The sequence below is a fragment of the Ipomoea triloba genome, chromosome 13 (assembly GCF_003576645.1).
Source record: "Ipomoea triloba cultivar NCNSP0323 chromosome 13, ASM357664v1".
Classification (NCBI taxonomy): Eukaryota; Viridiplantae; Streptophyta; class Magnoliopsida; order Solanales; family Convolvulaceae; genus Ipomoea; species Ipomoea triloba.
Genome location: NC_044928.1, coordinates 26,630,679 through 26,648,802, shown reverse-complemented (window position 1 = coordinate 26,648,802; position 18,124 = coordinate 26,630,679). Strand labels below are relative to the sequence as shown.

Sequence of the window (18,124 nt, the reverse complement as noted above, 5' to 3'; positions counted from 1 at the left end):
AATAAAGAAAAAAAGTAAAAAGTAAAAGCAAAAGTAAATGTATGTACTGTGTTGGTTCAAAAAAAAAAGGGATGTACTATCTAGTGTTAATTGGTCTAATTATACAAGTATTTTCACCAGTACGATGCACGAAGTTAATTTGTTATAATATATTAAAGTGACTAATTTGGGGTACAAATATATGTGTGGTCCACTTCTGATTTAGATCGGGTCAAAGTGAATATATGTGTAGTCCATGATTTGAATCCTGTCAAAGTGGATTCAGGTTCTTCGTAGTGAGATGAATAAATTGATATATTGTACGCTCAAAACGAATAATATGCAACATTAAAAGTTTTTGACTGTTACAATTTTTTTTTTAATTTTGTGATTATTAATTTATATAGTTCCAACAATAATTCTTAAAGTTGTTACCACAATAGACTTATGGCTATGACTTATGATTTTATATATCTAGACTAAATTTATTATGGATATGTTATGTGAAGAAAGTATCATCCATTAATGTTATCTTAACTCTTCAATAACATATATTTTAGTTGAAGTATTCACTATGAGAGGTAGGAAATATAGAGACGGGAGAGGAGTATGTTATAATTTAGCATGTGGAAACACGTACAATTATATATATAGTACAAATTTTGCATGCATGCAATCCAAATCTTGGACATGCATTCATCTATATATTCCCAATTTTGTATACGCTGCCGTTACTTATTTATATATATATATATATATATATATATATATATATATATATATATATATTAATACCCAAGACAGTCGAGGCCGTGGCTGCCTTCCTTACAGAGGGTGGCGAAAAGCCCACTAGGATACTTGCCATAGCTCACATCAAGTTATGAGAATTTCGTGAAGGATTGAGATTGTAAAACGAAAAAAAACCGTCACTATGTTACACTATATCAAAAATAATATTTTAAAAACCGTCACTCAATTTCACCTAAGCGACTATTTATAGGAAAAATGAAATTCCGCGTGAAAGAGGGTATCTATGTTACACAATTCAAACTTCTTAAAAAGTTCAATTGTATATATATTGCAAACTTACATATCTTTTTCAAAGTGGGACAACAATTATTAAAACAAAAAAAAAAAACAAAAACTGTCTCAACTCAAATTGTATACTTTGATAATAAATTTTTCATTCACCGTTATTCATTTTGAGAGTAATAATATATCATATATATTAAATCGATCTCTTATTTAGGAGAACTCTAATCTACTTTAATTTGACTTAATTTGAGAGTGGACTCACTAAAAATTGTACGATAAAGTTGACAACTTTAAATGTCAAATTTAGCTAATTATTTTTCGTTTGCAAAAAAAAAGCTAATTGTTTTTCAAAAAAAAAAAATACTAATAAAGAAAAGTATTGTTGAATGTAATGCGGAGTGAAATTTTAAATATTGAAAAGTGAAAAGTGTATTGCACACTGTCATTGTTCCTCTTTTGGGTAAGTATTTAATTAAGGAATTCTGGGGTTCTTGCCTTGGTGTACATTAGTAACACAAAAACAGGAATGAAGAAAGAAGAATAAAATAAATAAAACAAAAAGACAAGAGGGGAGAGGAGTGGGGTCCATGGTGGGGGATTGTAGTGCAAGAAGTGGGTCCCAGTACTAGGTCACACTAGGGGGTGGGCTGTTGCATTCATATCATATAGATCACCTCTTCTTCACTGCGATTCCCTTTGGTGTCTCCTGCCGATACCCCACCACCTTAATGCCATAATATTATTTCCACTTTCTTCTTTAAATTACAAGCTAGTAATATTATTTAATTACACTAATTTTTTGTATTAATTGTTTTATAAATTTTTTTGCAACGTAAATCTTCATTGATATCAATAATACTGAATACAATTATATGTACTCATGTATAAAAACGTGGCTTTTGTTTCTCTTTTTATTTTTTAAATATTGTTATTATATTATATTTTGGGAATGAGTTTTTTTTAGTATTATTGACTATGTTACAACGTTTTGAGTTATACTGACTCTTACATTGTAGTATCTTGTTCTTTCTCAACCTACTGAAGTACAAAGAGGCCTCCACTGAGGCTCGAACCCACTCCTTTCCACATGGGAGTGTACACCGGATGCCGCTTGACCACAAGGTCTTTGGCCTGTTCATAACTACTTTTTCAACCAATTAAAGCATAAATAGTCAAGTGACTATCGTCCCTAATGAAATATCGTTCTTAATGACTGACGAATTCATGACCAGTGGAGGCGATATTGACTCTTTGTGCTTCTATAAGTTGAAAAAAGTAGTTATGAACTAATAGTGTATTGTAATAGGGTAAATAGTAACAAAAAAAAAGTTAAAACATTAAATCTGGAATTAACTGTATTAATTAAATTGATTTTAAATAAAAGATATTTAAAAAATTTCAACGTAGCAAGCAGAGTTTGGGGGGAGTGCAGTGGATCTTGGCAGAGAAAATGTTGGGGAGGGATGGGTGGGTCCCGCAAGTCAGACATAGGTGGCCGCCAGTTCCCCTCACTCTGGGTCCCACCTCCATCTGTCTCTCTGACACTGACACACACACTCTCTCTCCTTTGTCGTCATCTCTCTCTCTCTCTCTCTTTACAAGGGAAATGCATTGCTTCCTTCCATCACTTTCATGTTATGGGGCTACTAGGGCTTAGGGCTAGAGCTGTGGGGGACACTCTCTTCCTGGTTGGACTTTGCTAGTGGGAGAGAGACTAGAGAGAGAGAGAGATAGTGATTTCCAGAGGAGGGGAAGACAACAAAGTTAAAAAAGAGGGGCCTTTTTTCATTTTCAGGAGACCTCTCCCCTTCCTTGCTTTCTAATTCTCTCTGTTTTTTAACATCTTTGACTCTCTCTCTCTTCTGGGTTTCTGATAAAGTTGCAAGCTTTCTCCTCTTCCTGCACTCCTCAACTGGGATTCTCCTCCTTTTCTCTCTTCCAGGTCTTTTCCTCTCTCCTTTCCTCCTTTTCTTCTCTCTTATGCCTTTCTTTTTCTGATTCTCTATTCAAGTTTTGTTTACCTGCTTTGTCCATTTCTTAGCATTGCTTTTGTTACTGGTTTTCTGTTGAGATTTGAAGCTCCAAAGGGTTGCAGTTGTTTGTTGGGATGATTCACTAGTTTAACATTGGGGTTAAATGCATACCTAAATCATTGTTTTTGTCTTGAATTTATAGATCCATTCTTGTTCATTGCTTCTCACATCAAGTGTTTGATTTCTATGAGTTAGGTTGTGTTACATGTTTGTGGACAATCTGTGTAAGTATTGATTTTGCTACTGTTCTTGATATTTCTTGAGTTCTTCAACTGCTATGCCAGAATATTGACTTATTTACTTGCCAAGAATGCTTTCAAATTGACAGATTCTAAAACTCTAATCTAGTCATTTTGAAGAGTTTGTGTTATAGGTTGTATGGTTGCAGCTATTTGTGTTTAATCTGCTTAGTACAAGTGTTTATTGCTTCATCTTTGCTATATAGAATCAAAACTTATTCAAATTGTTAGTCAGAATGCATTGTCTTTGTGCTAAGAGTTAGAAACATATGAGTTTATAAGGCCATTGGTTAGACTAGCTAATTGATTGGATTCAGTCTTTTAACGTGGTTTGGTCAATGTGCATTATGCCCCAGTTGAGGGACATTGGCCCCCACTTTGTGTTCACCCCGGTTATCTGCCCGTGGTATTGAGTAATGCTTCTCTAGAGATGTGTAATTTGAATTTTAATCTTGCAGGAAGTGAGCTCATGGTGCAGAGGAGAATAGCTTGTGCTGTTTAGGGTTTATTTAGGTTGAGAATGAGAAAAGAAGTGCAGATTGATGATTTAGCCTTATTCTGTAGTTGATAATTCTTGGAAGGACTGAAGGTTGGCTATCTGCAGTTGTAGATATTGTCTGGTGAGGGCTTTGAAATTTGGAGATGCATAAAAATTTTGAGGGTAATCCCTTTACGAAAGGGAAAGGCCCGAAAGATGGAGGCGTGATCCATGCTAAAGGCGATTGTAACAATAATCCAAGACCGCATAGTTTTGTTAATCTGAGTTCTGGGAACTGTGCTGGGAAGAACTCTAGTTCAGCATCTACTATTAGCAATGAGAACGTATCTTCGGGTGCTATCTTCAATGGGAATTCAAAGAATACCGAGAATTCCATGCAATCTTCGGATGGGGTCGACGTTTCTGCAAAGAGTGAAGTCGATACTTGGAGGGCGCCCGGGAAGCTGACGTACACTGGTGAGGATGAAATTCACGATGCATCACAGAGAACTGAATCTTCGTGTTCTAACTCGTATTTCATTCATCCGGTTTGTTCTTCAAATGACAACTTCCAGGAAACGTCGATGGAAACCAAGTCGTCTGTGCCTAATGGTTGTTCGAGTGCTATACCAGCCGGTGCTGAATGTATCACAGAAGCGGGAACTGTTGTTTCAGTTACAACCGCTCAATTCACTCGTCACACTCGAGATAAGGAAGAATATTGTGATAAGCTGGATCATTCTTTGCTGCCACCTAAGAAAGGCACGAAAGAAATTGAAGAAATGCTCGATGATTATAGGGGTTTGACCGGAAGGAAATGCTCGTGTTCCATGAACCGAGACATGATATGTGGAGGTACCGACTGTTCTGCCAGTCAAAATAAAACGAAAGCCTCCATTGAAACAAAAGGGGACAATCAGGCTTGCAATAAACGAGACAGCTCTCGTAGTTTATGTTCGAAAGAAGATTTGCATCCCGAATCAGCATCAGAAGATAGAAACGTTTTGGCTGCAGAGAAGCAATCCCGAATGATGAAGCATGAATATGTTGCTGTTGAGGAAGAGAATGAACTCGTGAATAGATTTGATCTAAACGAAGATATCCCGAGAAGTGCACTAAACAATCATAAACAGTCGGTCTCTGAAGCTGTATCGTCCTCAAACGTGGTACGCCCGATGGCTAAATTGGGGGTACCTTTATGCTTACCTATGTCCACACAGAAATTCGGAGGCGAGCTAGGTTGGAGGGGTACTGCTGCCACAAGTGCTTTTTGTCTCGTTTCTTCCCCCAAGGACGATAACGCCTTTTCTGCAGTAAAGACTGACCACAGTTCCCGAGATTCAAGAGGTGGTTCCACTGTAATCGACCTTAATCTCACTGCAGAAGAAGATTGTCCAGCAATCGGGTTTCCATGGGCAAACGAGAAAAAACCCAAACATTCTTCCTATAGTGATTCAAAGCCGGAAGAAAAGTTTAGCTTTGACCTTAATGCTCCCGGTGACAATGCTGATGATTGTCCTCAATCTTCTTTTCCAGTAAATTTCACCAAGAATGCTTCAATAATGGACTTGAACTTGAACGATGATCCCTCCACTCGAGAAGCGTGTGGTGATCATCTCCGGTCACAGAGAAACCAACCATTTGGAATAAAAACACCCGAACAGGCAGCTGTTCCAAGCCTTCCAACCAAACGACATCCCCGAGAACATCTTAACATTCTCGGACCCGTTTACAGGGGAGATTTGAGTCATATGCAGGTTTTTAACCACACTCGTGGCCAACCCGTCTTGGTGGCTGCACCTAATCTGCTCCAGCCCGTGGAACGCCTCCATAGATTTGTTCCGTTGCAGCCACAGCTATCACCGTACACAATGCAGGCCGTGCCATCTTACTGCTACCCCTCTAACGGTTCATTCTTCATCGCCCAAGCCGATTCACTTCCCGCCCACAATCTTTGCTACGGTGCATTACCACCCACCCGAAACCCTCATGGCAACGCTGTTTTCCCTCAAGTAGTGAATGCTGGTGGAGTTCCAAACTTTCCCGGGGCACCATATCTGTTAGGCCCTGTGCCCCGTGGGCAAACCCCAAGCGGTGGTGCTGAGCTTCAGCCAAGATACGAGGTAAATAGCGGTGATTTTTCTTCGATGAATGGAAGCTGGAAGGAGAACACCACGAGGCAGCTCTTAATCCCTAGCCAGAATACAGAACTGAAATTTTCACAGCAAGCAATTACACCCACAAAGAGGAGAGAACCAGAGGGTGGATGGGAGGCTTACCAGCTTGGCTTAAAGCACACACCATCATCTCATTAAGTATTTTTTTTTTTCTCTGATCATAACTAAGAACTGCTGAAAATTCATTCTTCGCCCCGATGTAACGGGGTTTTGAATGGGTTCTCATTGAGTTACACACAACCTCTGAATTGCCCTGGTTTTTCTAAGGGGGCACACATGAAATAGGGTATCCTCTATATTAACAGGCTACATTGTCTTCTGAATCCTGTTGGTGCCATTGTACATATTGGTTTTACATGAAAGTGATATATTGAGGCCACCATTATCTTTATTGTTGTTAATCTCAAATCACCTGTGATATTTTTAGTTTGTGATGATATCTTACCCACAAAAGTGAAATTCCTCGCCCCAGGGGGTCCCCACACTCCTGTCCAAGTGTCCGAATTTGTGAATAGTGACATAACAGGGGTTCCCACACTCCGGCCCAAATTTGTAGAGGTAGTAAATTATAGTGATTCAGTAACCTGTTAAGAAATCAATATTTAGTGCTCACAAGGAGTTCATAGATTAGGTGTGACTCTTATATTACGATTGTCAAGAGCCGATTTTACGTTCTTGCTCACAATCTACTACTCAGGAATCAATTGAACTATCACGGCTTTTATGATGGTATCTTAAAGCTGTGGGTACATGCATACATTTCAAGTTTGTGTCCCATTTACTTATACAAAAGGTATATATACATATGTATTCTTGGATACATAAATTTTGGTGCAAATTGGTAATGTTCATGTCAGGAAGAATAAGCCAATAACAATATACAAATTTTCACTTGAATACTCAGTCTTGTGAGCCAAGAATACATTATACATATAATCATACAAAGAGGAATTCATATCTATCATCACATTACCTCTACAACACTCAATACAACTACAAGCAGCATGCTTATAAGCAGTAAAACCTGCTGCTCAAACAGTCATCTACTCACCCTTTTCCTCGGTTGAACACTGAAATTCCACCGAGGACCTCGGTGGCTTAGGCGTATAATTCTTTATAAGAGGTCTCGAGATCAGATATCATAAACGGCTTAGGAGTATAATTCTTATTCTTTATAAGAGATCTCGAGATCAATATCATAGAGAGTACTGGTGGCTTAGGCGTATAATTCTTTATAAGCGGTCTCGAGATGAGATATCATAAAGAGTAGTGGCACAAAGCAAAGCAAAGCAGGAGTGGAGTGGCTGTAACTTCAAGCTCTGGGCAGCCTATCTTCCCCAACCAACCATCTAGTCAACTGGCTTGGATCACCAGCCAAAGCTTTACACGACTCGGGGAAAATCCCGAGATCATTGCCGATCTTGTCATACCCACTCAGCTCAGCTTCCATCTCTGATACAATAGCTGTGTCATCAATGGCACCAATTGAGCCCTTCCTTAAAAGGTTGGCATAGTATTTCTCCTTCTCTGAGTCATTACCAAATGGTACCATCGCAGGACCCTGTTCGTTTTGAAAGATCCAGAATATAATTTAATTATTGTTCCAGAGAGGAGAACATGATTTGAAGACATTGACCGCTCGATTTTAATGATTAATGCATCTAATCTACGAGTATAGGACTAGAAGCATGCTTATGGTTGGTTATCGACATCGTGACATGCATTCAAGTCGAGCTGAAAGGGCTATTTTCCCATAAATCAAAGAGCGAGCATGCTAAGGCTACTGAAAACTACACTATGTTGCAGATTAAAATATATATCACATTGATGCAATGAAAGAAAGTCTAAGAAATAGGGCATTGATCAACACTTATGATCCAACTATGATTCAAACGCAAGAACAAAAATTAGTAAAAGTCTGTACCTGGATAAGTTCGGCATAATTCCTGTAGATTTCACTGGTTTCATCTTGATCACCAAGCAACGTACCACCATACCACCCATTTGCCTTGTTTACGGTGGTCATGTCTAGGTATCTGAAGGAGAAGTCAAACACATCATAATCAATTTACCAAACACAATATCCGAGTTCGAATATTTATAACTTCCAAATTCAATTCATAAACAAGGTTTTGAGTAGTGTTATATCAGGGCAAATACTAATTGTTGCAAATTGCTGCATATTGAATTAAGTCTACCAAGTAAGAGGCAGCTCTAGATAAGGTGCAAATGAAATTTTCGGGAAAAATACCTTTGGTAGGTATCCTCTTCACTGGTGTCAGTAATGGTAGTGAGCCAGCTAAGATCACATAAGCCATCGATTCTCCTCTCATCTTGGGACCCACCATTGGGAACTTCGTTCGAGCCCAACTTGGTTGCAGTGTTACCATCTTCATACTTCCTCTGTCCAAAAAGCCAATTTGGGCTCTTAAGCTGTATCTCACTGCAATGCAATTAAAAATTCAGATGATTAGCTACACCAGATTTTCCTGTGATTGGACCATAATCTTCACTTCAACTGGATCTGAAAATGAAATATCCAAATTCTATCATTTTGTCTTCTGCATATATTTGAATTTTACCATATTCTGTATTCGAACATTTTGCTCAACTTGTAAAATTTACGGGAAAAGCATGTATAAAGAGCAAAAACACAAAATAAATTAACCATCAAATGCCCTATCAGAAAGTACATATATTTTACTATATTTGAAGAAAGAACTTACGCCGCATCAGGAGCAACTCCAGAATTTCCAGACTTTTGCTCAGTTTCACTGCAAAGCCGGACATTTCTGATAAAACTGCAAGTTCTTTCCATCAGTTTATCAAAAGAAGTAAATTTCATTCGTGAGAAGTCCTCCCTGCAAGCTGGAATAGGAGCCAGAGTTGTCCCCTGTCCTGCAGGCTTTCCTTCAACTGAAGAACTGTAAATTGAAATCACATATTAGTACAGTGGGGAAGAAAGAACAGAAAAGACATGATCTTCTCATTCATTGGAAAATGTTGATCATTAAGTAAAAACCGATGCCTCAAAATTGAAGCAAGTTTTCTGTCTCAACTAAAAGTTTAAGTTGATAACGAGATTGTACATAGACCAAACTCTAGGAAATGCTAAAATAGTAACCTGTGACTCTCATTGTAACCATTAAAGCCAATTAGATGGTCAATCAGTGGACAAGGATAAAAGAAATATTAAAGCTATATTTTCCTCTAAGGTTAGTAATTCAAAGTCCATCTACAAAGAAAATCTTTGTGTAATGTAGGGCATGTACATCTCTCCAGACAATATGTTAATCAATACCCTATGTGCAGCAATGAAAAAGCATTTTAAACAAGTCAAAGCTTTAAAGTAGACTTTCATTCCTATCAACCAAGTGAAAGAAATATAATGTTTAAAAGAATTCTATACAGGGCATAAAATGCAAAAATTAGTAACAAACTGTTTACCATTTCTCTGTAACAACGTCATCTGCCATACCAGAAACGTGAAGATAATAATCGGAATCCAACTCCCAAAGTGCAGGTTTCCCCTCCTGAGGTTGGAAATAACCCAAAAATCTGGAAAATAAACTGATCAAAATAGAGACCTTATGACCATGATAAAACAGCAAGAAGCAAGCAGTTACGGAATTTTCTACAACTGAAATTTCCAGGTTGACAAGTCAACTACTTCAGAAGGGAAAACCTTTAGATATCAGGTTGCCCAGAAGATAACAAAAATGCAAGATTAATGGCAAATGATTGATATTTACAGATTAATAGCATCTTGTTTTTCACCATCAGTATATGCATTACTGTAGTAGCGTTTGATAGACTTCAGAAATTCCCTTGACTGGGTTGTAGCTTTCCACTTGCCCTGCCGTTCAGGAAAGACCTACATTTGTTCACAACAGTAACATAAGCAAAGTCAAGATATCAGAACTCCCGTAGTAACAGAAGAAGATTACCAAATTCAAGATAACCAAGTACTAAATTTGACTTGTTAATATATGATGAACGCACAGTGTTGTGAGCTGCAGAGCCACCATACTGTTGGGCTAGGGCATCACCCATACTCTGGTACATATCCATGAGAGCAGCAGCAATGCTGCTATCGGCATCCACTTTGGGCTTATCAGTCAATCCCATTGCATGTAGTTGACGACCCAAAGCTTCAAGACCATAAGCATATTGGGCAACATTTGTTCGATCCAAGCAATCAATGCAATTTGTGCGGAGCACTCCACTTTGAAATTGCGGTGCAACATTAGTGCTATTATCTTTGCCAACCTGCTGATTACTACTATCCATCTCTTTATCTTGTTTGCTTAAGGAATTAAGAATGTCGTTACCACTACCAATCCTAGATAGGTCCCCTGAATTGGCTCTCAAATCTCTTACAGAAGAGTCCCTGCCCAAAGCAAGGATAAAAATGGTTTAGTACAATAAGAAATGTTTGGAACAAAAAGAGCATAAGTCTGGAGAAAACCACTGTGAATAAGACACCATTTAGCAACTTCATAGGTGCAAAAATAGGATATGCAGGGAACGAACCCCAGCATCACTCTCCCCCTTTTTTCTTACAGAAGAAAATAGAACACAAAATATAATGCAATATAGGATAAGAGCAATAGATGATAACAACCTAGACGTACTAGGATAAAATAATGCTGCCATTCTCATCAAGAAAGATCTCAAATACTTGTTTTGTGATTAACAAAATATTGACATCAGAAATGTGAAAGTATATAAAAAAGACAGTAGAAAGAATGTTAAAAGAATAAAGAAATCAATTTTATGAAAGAGGGACCCTCAAAACCGCACCCTCACAATGTAATGGATGAGATAGGTAAGTGAGAAATGGACAGAGGCAAGCCTTTCAACACTTTAGTTAACTGATGATCACTCAACAAGATAATAAGATATAGATTTTATGCATGTGAAAGGTCAAGCATATAATTGGATTCCAGGAAAATCAATGCTTGCCAGATGAAATCATCCTCCTCCACAATGGAATCCAAAGAGGTATTAAAAACCAAGATGCCCCCAAAGTAAAACATGTAGTTGATTGTTAAGAGTCTACATTGAAAATATAAGAGAGGACATATGGGTTTATAAGGTCATGGGTTAGACTAGCTAATTGATTGGATTCAGTCTTTTAGTGTGGTTTGGCACTTTGGCCCATGTGCATTATAGCCCAGTTGAGTGACCTTGCCCAAATCTTAGATTATAACATGGTCTCAGAGCCCGTTTGGTCCACTTTGTGTTCACCCGGTTGTCTACCCGTGGTATTGGTGGTGTCCAAGCTTTCGTTTCAGGGGGGAGGGTTCAATCCCAAACCCACTTGTTCGATCCACTTTGGTGGCGTGCAGAGCTTTCGTTTCAAGGGAAGATCCAATCCACTTGAGGGGAAGTGTTAAGAGTCTCACATTGAAAATATAATAGAGAACATATGGGTTTATAAGGTCATGAGTTAGACTAGCTAATTGATTGGATTCAGTCTTTTTAGTGTGGTTTAGCCCATGTGCATTATAGCCGAGTTGAGTGACCTTGGTCCAATCTTAGATTATAACACTGATAATGATGCATCAATTAAAAATAATTACGATTACTTTTCTTCTTCTCTTTCACGATACCCCTAAAAAGGCCCACTTTAAAATGTAAAAACTCTGCAATTAAAAAAAATACATCTTTCCAAAACTAGAAAACAAAATCTTTCAACAAAGAAATCCCAAAAAAGGTCCAGAAATATTTCCAACACTAGCAGTCTCCAATGTTTGATCATAAAATATATAGATTGGTGTCTGAAGATCTGGGAATTATATTTTGATCATTATTGAATTGCCTATATCATACCATAATAATTTCAAATGCCAAAGACAGAATTCTCCTACTGAAAGCCTATGAGAAACGAACAAAATTCATTCAAGATGCTATAGACTATATTCCTATAAGAAAGTAATTTTTCAAAATTGAAAGGGCAAATCATATTATTACCTCCCAGTATTTGTCCTACTGATTTTAGTAGCTCGCTTTCTGACAAAAAAAGGCTTTCCACTACAGTAAAATCCTGTTAAATCAAGGGCTTCACTTGCCACACCACCCAAAACTGCCAACACATTTGCAGATTTGCTTCAAGACACAGGGTAAAAGATCAGCATAAATTCTAAAGAAGTGTATTCACAAAAAACTATGCATATCTACCTTTTTGCAAACTTGTGGAAGTCCCAGTGTATGAATTTCAGCTGACGTTCTTCAGAAAGAATTTGGTTCAAATATCCAACTGCATTTGCAAACTCACGCCTCAGCATCATTTCTCGTGGCCTTTTCTCTACAGTCTGAAATCAACAAATGAATGTGTAAAGACAGCAACAATTGTGCATGCAGAGGAAATCCTAGAACTGAGTAGCATTAGGTGTGGATCTCCTAACATGCTGGAAGCATTAAGTTGAAAATTACCTGTATCATTAAGAAATCATAATAGAATAACATTATAGTTACAATCATAAGAAAAAAAGAGCACAAAAATGAACAGCGACAATATAGTTACAACCCAACTTGATCAATATTCCAACAATCCACCCATAATAAGAGTGCATGAGGTTCAAATAGGTAAATATGTTTGAGTCATATGAGTATTATTGGGGTTTCCATAAGAATTAAGAATTAAGATAAGCTTTAGACACTAACCTTTATCAGATTAAGTACAATGATGGGGTTTCCATATCTATTTGCCAGGTCTTCAAAATGCATCTTTGTTGCCTCATAAGTTGGATCATATCTTTGTACTGGATTCAGTAGCATCACCAGTTTATAGCACACAACTCAGAAAAATCAGAAGAATATTATAAAGTAATGGTAAAAACCAAACAGATGCAATAGTTCTTAGTTCTTACAGATTATATCTGGTTTTGGACTAAATCTTGAAGCTTCTTGTGACCAGAAAAGAGGAATTGAACCCCTCATTTGCACAACAGAACTCATTCTTCCTTTGCATGATCCAGCTTGTTCGTCGAGGACAATTTGCTCTGTTTCAACATCATTTGCCACTCTTCCATGATCATTAACTCCCCTTTTCAAGTACCTGCAAACGTTTACCAATGAAATGGTAAGCGCTTGATGTCCAGATAGTAAATTATCTTAACTATCTAAAGCCAAGACAAAAGTAGTTCTTTACTGAATCAATGGGAAAGCTCAAACTCAGTAAGCATTTTTTTTCAATGTAAATAAACCAAAACTGACCAAATCATCTGACAGAAAAAAAATTGATTTAAAAAGAATAAATTTTAATATGACAATACTTTACATTATCTCATCTCATGATTCAGATTCTGTTTGATTCAATTATATATCTATGGGCCACCCATTGAACTAAAACACTTTATATATCATAGAAAGTGCATAAGTAATCAGTTGATGCAACAAATCTCATTAACAAGTGAATAATGAAAGCAACCCACTACTTACACACTTAGATGGTTGAATGAGGAACCACGGCCACCAGCTCAATTAATTAATTATTCAGAACAAATAAATGTGTAACTGATTCTTAGCACATTATTAGCAATGTCAAATATGTATATGCCTATCAGAGGATAAAGACTGCACATGCCATACATAATAACTATGACTTCAAAGAAACAAGCACTCATCATTACGTTTATCCCTTAATCTTTTTTGTGGCACAAGATTCCTGGCAAAGTCAGTAGAAACATCAAAACAATAAACAATATTCAGTTCAATCAGCAAAATCAACCCAACACAGAGATAAAATAAGGCTATATACATATGTCTATATATTGTCTCTAATTCTCAATATCAGTGTTAGAAATGGGAATACACAGCCCTATAAATACATGCTAGAAGACTTCTAATAAGGAAACTTATGACTACCTACTCAAAACCCTAAAGCTCAAGGCTGCCTAATATATATAGATACCATAACAGATTACAAGTACTCAAAATAGTGAAACAGGCACTCAAACAGCCATACAAATAAAAAGAGTAAGTTGAAGCTTAAGAAGTCTGGGGTTCACTGTTTTTCTTCTACTGCTAAGCCTTAATCTATCCTAGTTGGCTACTTGCAGAGTTGCAGTCTACTGGTAAGGGAGGCAACACAAGGATTTCCCAGGAGGTCACCGAACCCAGTACTAATTCAAATAGCTAGAAGTAAATCTAAATTTGACCAAGTTTGCAACTATGACATATATTACTGGAACAATACAACCCACTTGGTTCTAATTAGAATGTTATATGGAACTGTAAAGTAAAAGTCAGAAACTGCAGCGTTGACCCAAGTTCTCTCAGATGAAACAAAAGCACCTAGAACACTTCTTTCTTTTCAAATAAAAAATCACTTAAGTTGAAAACCTGATTATCTTCGTTATATCAGCAACTATGTGAGTGTATCACATTTCAAAGATCAGCAACTCAGGCTTCTCCTTCTGTTTCCCTCTTTTGTATAGATTAATGCATGCCACATTCAGATTCATTGCACAAACTACTTGTATATCTTATATCTTTAGAAATTTAATTTGTTAAATCTTTAAGGTGGATTTATTTTCTCTCCAGCTTTAATTTATTGGCAGAGTAAGACAACTCAATTGAGTGCTTATTAACCTCATATGTTCACCACATTACAAGATAAAGTAAACAGTAAGAGACCAAATATTATAACTCTCTTTACTTTTGTCTTTCAGGACAATTTGTCATCCTCTTCCACCATTATCTTCTTTCTATAAATCTAATATAGTTTAATTAAACTTCATAATCCAAGAGAAAATTTAGCTTCCCTCTTTTCCAATATTTATATTTTAAAATTGTTGATATAACAAGATTCAGAGAGTATGTGGGGGGGGGGGGTTATGGTACTTCAGAAAAATAACACAAAACCTAGTTCATACCGTGTCCCAGCAAAATGTCGTGAACGTCTTGAGATCAAGGAAACACTAAACTCTCTTCCAAATATCGATAGTCTGACCTGGAACCAAGCAAAACAGAACAGTTAGAATGTTAAAATTTTGAATCGTCATTAAATGGCCAAAAAGTGTTGGAATGGAAAATGGCAAGAGAGAGCAGGGACACCATGTTTCCATTTTAAAGAACAAAGCGACAACTTTAATTCTACAGATGAAGAAATTAGCTATTTCAATGAACAATTAACAATCAAATTGAAAAGTGTCAACCCCATTCCCCAGGGCACACACACACAAAAAAAAAAACTCAAACATATACATAGAGCCCCTGCATGACCTCAAAATTACAATATTAATATATATCATATATGTGTGTAAATGTGTGTGTTCTTGTGTCTAGCGTTGTTTTTAAGTTTAACTTATTTTTTCTTCACTTAATTCCAAAAAAAAACTCACAAACATGATTTAATGTTAAATTAATGTGCCAAATCCCCTATTCCCAAGAAAAAAGATACAAGAATCAGATCCCATATTGAAACTGTGGCAAGAGTCTATAAGATGTAAAGGGGAGGAGCAGCTTCAGGAAGAATTGAAGAAATGTGTAGTAGGATTTAGGATTTTAAATTATTCTATAGGACTTATTTCCTCTCTTCTTCTTCTTTTTGGCAAACTAAAAACAGTAGAGCATTTCAAAACTAGAGAAAGTAACTACCTGCCTAAAGTGTCCATGAACCAAAGCAATTGTCCACATAGTGTTCTTACATCTTGATCTAATCGTTTCTGTTAGATACGCATTCCAGACAAAAATGTTGTCATACGGCATCCCTTCCTCACTCATTGACAAGACATTCTTTTGCAAGCTACGCATTATAGGATATGTATGACTATAGAAAAAATCTTTAGTCAAGTCGACACTGGATAAAAGCTTTTTGTACCTGCATGTAGGAGTAGACAGCTGAATAAGTCAAGTAAAAAATACACTGATTAACAAAGCATATCACAAGGTAAAAAAGACAAAGTTACTGTCATGAAGTGAAATAGAGGTTTCAAGTTCATTGAGACCAAAATCATACAAAATAAGAAGAGCTTCCTCTTTCGTTTTCATTTTATTTTATTTTTTATTGGTTTAAGTGTAAAGCAAGAATAATTTTCTATATGATAATTCCAAGAGAAGTAAAAGCAAGCTTCTTGGTGAACCAAAATAGAACCCAAAAATAATAATAATAATAATAATAAAATAAATCACACAGCATGGATAGTGAGACCAAAATCATACATAGAGCAATAAAAGGCCATGTTACAACCCTGTTCCCCTTTTCAAATATAGAAAGCCACAATTCCCAGAATGTTTGATGATGAGCAACCCACAAGATGCTTACTTTTTGATGAAAGGGGCAATAGTGTGTGCCTTTGGTAGTTCTTCAACAGCTATTCAGGCTGTCAATGTTCATTGACTATTGGATTCACTTAAAACAGATGGGAGTTGCAAATTGCCATAAAGAAGGAACAACTGGAACTTCCTAACATACTTTGAAAGTTCATATTGGATGGTGGGCTCTTTTTCAATGGCATTGATGATATACTTGTATAGATTTCTAAATATCATTAGGATTCTTTCAGAATGACAGCATCTAAAGGCCTTTTTTTTTGCTTATGTTTGAAGAAGACCATATATGAATATTCAGTCATGATGACTGCCGCTTTTCATGCAGGAGATAATAGCTGCACCTTACACTGTGACAGCAGTGACTAAAGTTCATAAATTATACTGCATAAAATTGCATCACATATACAGAATATTGAAAAGCAAATTATCACCCCACCAAAACAAAAATGTTACCGCAGTTCAGTTTTTGAATGAGCAAGATCAGTCTGAACAGAAACATGTGGAATTGTGATGATTTGGCTCTCATCGATACTATAAATGGCATGACCACATAAACTACCAATCTGACGCCGCTTTGTCACCAATACAAGATAATATGACTCCAAGAATTTAATACAACCTAATCAATTCAACATAGATACAAAGTTAGGACAGTATTTTCATTTAAAAAAATCAACTGTTTCCAATTATAATGATCATCAGAGCAATTACCAACAATGCCATAAACTTTGGCCACGAAAGTCAATCCTCCAGTGGCTCGATTGCCTTCGTCAATCCTTTGCAGCAAGCTCTTCACTTCCTGAACAGGGTACACCACTGGATCTTCGCTAATATTCAGTTCTGAAGGCTCCATTCTATCGATCTTCAGCACTCTGAAAAACTGCTTATTCCTGTCGCTTCCAATCAGATAAAACCTCTACGCACAGAAAATTCAAAAATAAGAAATGGGTATCCTTCAGCAACACTGATAATTAAACATTTCCTGTGTCTCAATAAATCTGGAAAGCAGTAAAAACATAAAGTTTGAAACTTTGGAGAAGAATCTGAAGCGAATTTCATTGATGATCAGAAAAGAAGCAACCACCCAAATACGGAATTAAGAAACAATTAAAAAAAATAGAAAAGAGAGCAGAAAACCTACCGCTTGAGTTTCATAAAGGCGAAATTTCTCAAGGGAATATGAGGAATCGGTGCTGGGATCACTGGCGGGGTGGATTTTGGATGGATTGGGATTCAGACTCTCCCCCTTTGCCATAATCACGGAATAAAAGGGAGAATCAATTGCAAAGAGGGAGGGGAGACAAGAAAGATGAAGAACTCAATAGAGAGTGATGATATGCGTTGCGTTTCTTTGGGGCATGGTGTCTGAAATTTTTCTGTTTTTGGTAGTTTGATGGAATGAAGACATGAAGTTGAATTCAGCAAGACATGGCTTATGAACTAGACCGATTTCACCTAAAGAGCATTTTTAGATAATAGTTTTATTTTTTTTATTTTTTATTTGTAAATTAGAGATTTTAGCTCTTGAAATAAGAAATATTCAAAAGGAAGAATGCATTATCCTTTTGTAGATAATAGTTATGAACTTTTTCATAAATTAAAGTATTAATTACAGATACTGCATTGTAATAGAGTTAGTAGTATTCAAAAAAAAAATATTAATTCCTAAGATAAGAAAATTAAAAGGAATAATACATTACTGAATTAATATCACTTTTGGTCCTTCGACTTTTGAGTTTTATTAATAATTTTAAATGTTTTTCTATTTTAGTGCCTAACTTTATTGTTTTTATCATTCCGACCAAATTGACTTTGAAATGTTGCCGGATTTTAAATTTCAAGGGCAAAATCATTATCTCAAAGAAAAATTTTCAATATCTAAACAAAAGAAAAATCTTATTA

The 18,124-nt window shown here is 36.4% G+C and overlaps 2 protein-coding genes across 3 annotated transcripts; one reads left to right on the top strand and one right to left on the bottom strand.

The window, feature by feature from the left end:
- The first annotated feature begins 2,689 nt into the window (after window positions 1-2,689).
- Window positions 2,690-6,342, top strand: LOC116002619. The gene is made up of 2 exons (XM_031242784.1): window positions 2,690-2,956; window positions 3,745-6,342. Exon 2 carries the CDS (start codon window positions 3,929-3,931, stop codon window positions 6,077-6,079), a length of 2,151 nt encoding a protein of 716 aa, XP_031098644.1. The 5' UTR covers window positions 2,690-2,956; window positions 3,745-3,928; the 3' UTR covers window positions 6,080-6,342.
- Window positions 6,343-6,759: 417 nt separating this feature from the next.
- On the bottom strand, window positions 6,760-17,657 carry LOC116001983 (phosphoinositide phosphatase SAC1). 2 transcript variants are annotated; one of them, XM_031241975.1, is made up of 16 exons: window positions 17,364-17,657; window positions 16,934-17,138; window positions 16,676-16,841; window positions 15,548-15,770; window positions 14,824-14,900; window positions 12,817-13,004; window positions 12,611-12,708; window positions 12,125-12,258; window positions 11,918-12,052; window positions 9,944-10,331; window positions 9,694-9,815; window positions 9,389-9,511; window positions 8,668-8,865; window positions 8,193-8,384; window positions 7,866-7,977; window positions 6,760-7,502 (listed from the first exon to the last, which is right to left on the bottom strand). In XM_031241975.1, exons 1-16 carry the CDS (start codon window positions 17,475-17,477, stop codon window positions 7,254-7,256), a joined length of 2,724 nt encoding a protein of 907 aa, XP_031097835.1. In that variant the 5' UTR covers window positions 17,478-17,657; the 3' UTR covers window positions 6,760-7,253. The 2 variants fall into 2 exon arrangements, with proteins under 2 accessions (XP_031097835.1, XP_031097836.1); XM_031241976.1 differs by having other exon boundaries at window positions 9,389-9,499; window positions 17,364-17,656.
- Between the last annotated feature and the right edge of the window lie 467 nt (window positions 17,658-18,124).

Bases quoted from the DNA above. Each gene is read 5' to 3' on its own strand.
- LOC116001983 (XM_031241975.1), bottom strand. From the start codon at position 17,477: ATGGCAAAGGGGGAGAGTCTGAATCCCAATCCATCCAAAATCCACCCC. The intron at 12,259-12,610 runs GTTAGTGTCTAA...TGTTGATTTCAG, and splicing joins TTGTACTTAATCTGATAAAG to ACTGTAGAGAAAAGGCCACG. The intron at 7,503-7,865 runs GTACAGACTTTT...CAAAACGAACAG, and splicing joins ATTATGCCGAACTTATCCAG to GGTCCTGCGATGGTACCATT.
- LOC116002619 (XM_031242784.1), top strand. From the start codon at position 3,929: ATGCATAAAAATTTTGAGGGTAATCCCTTTACGAAAGGGAAAGGCCCG.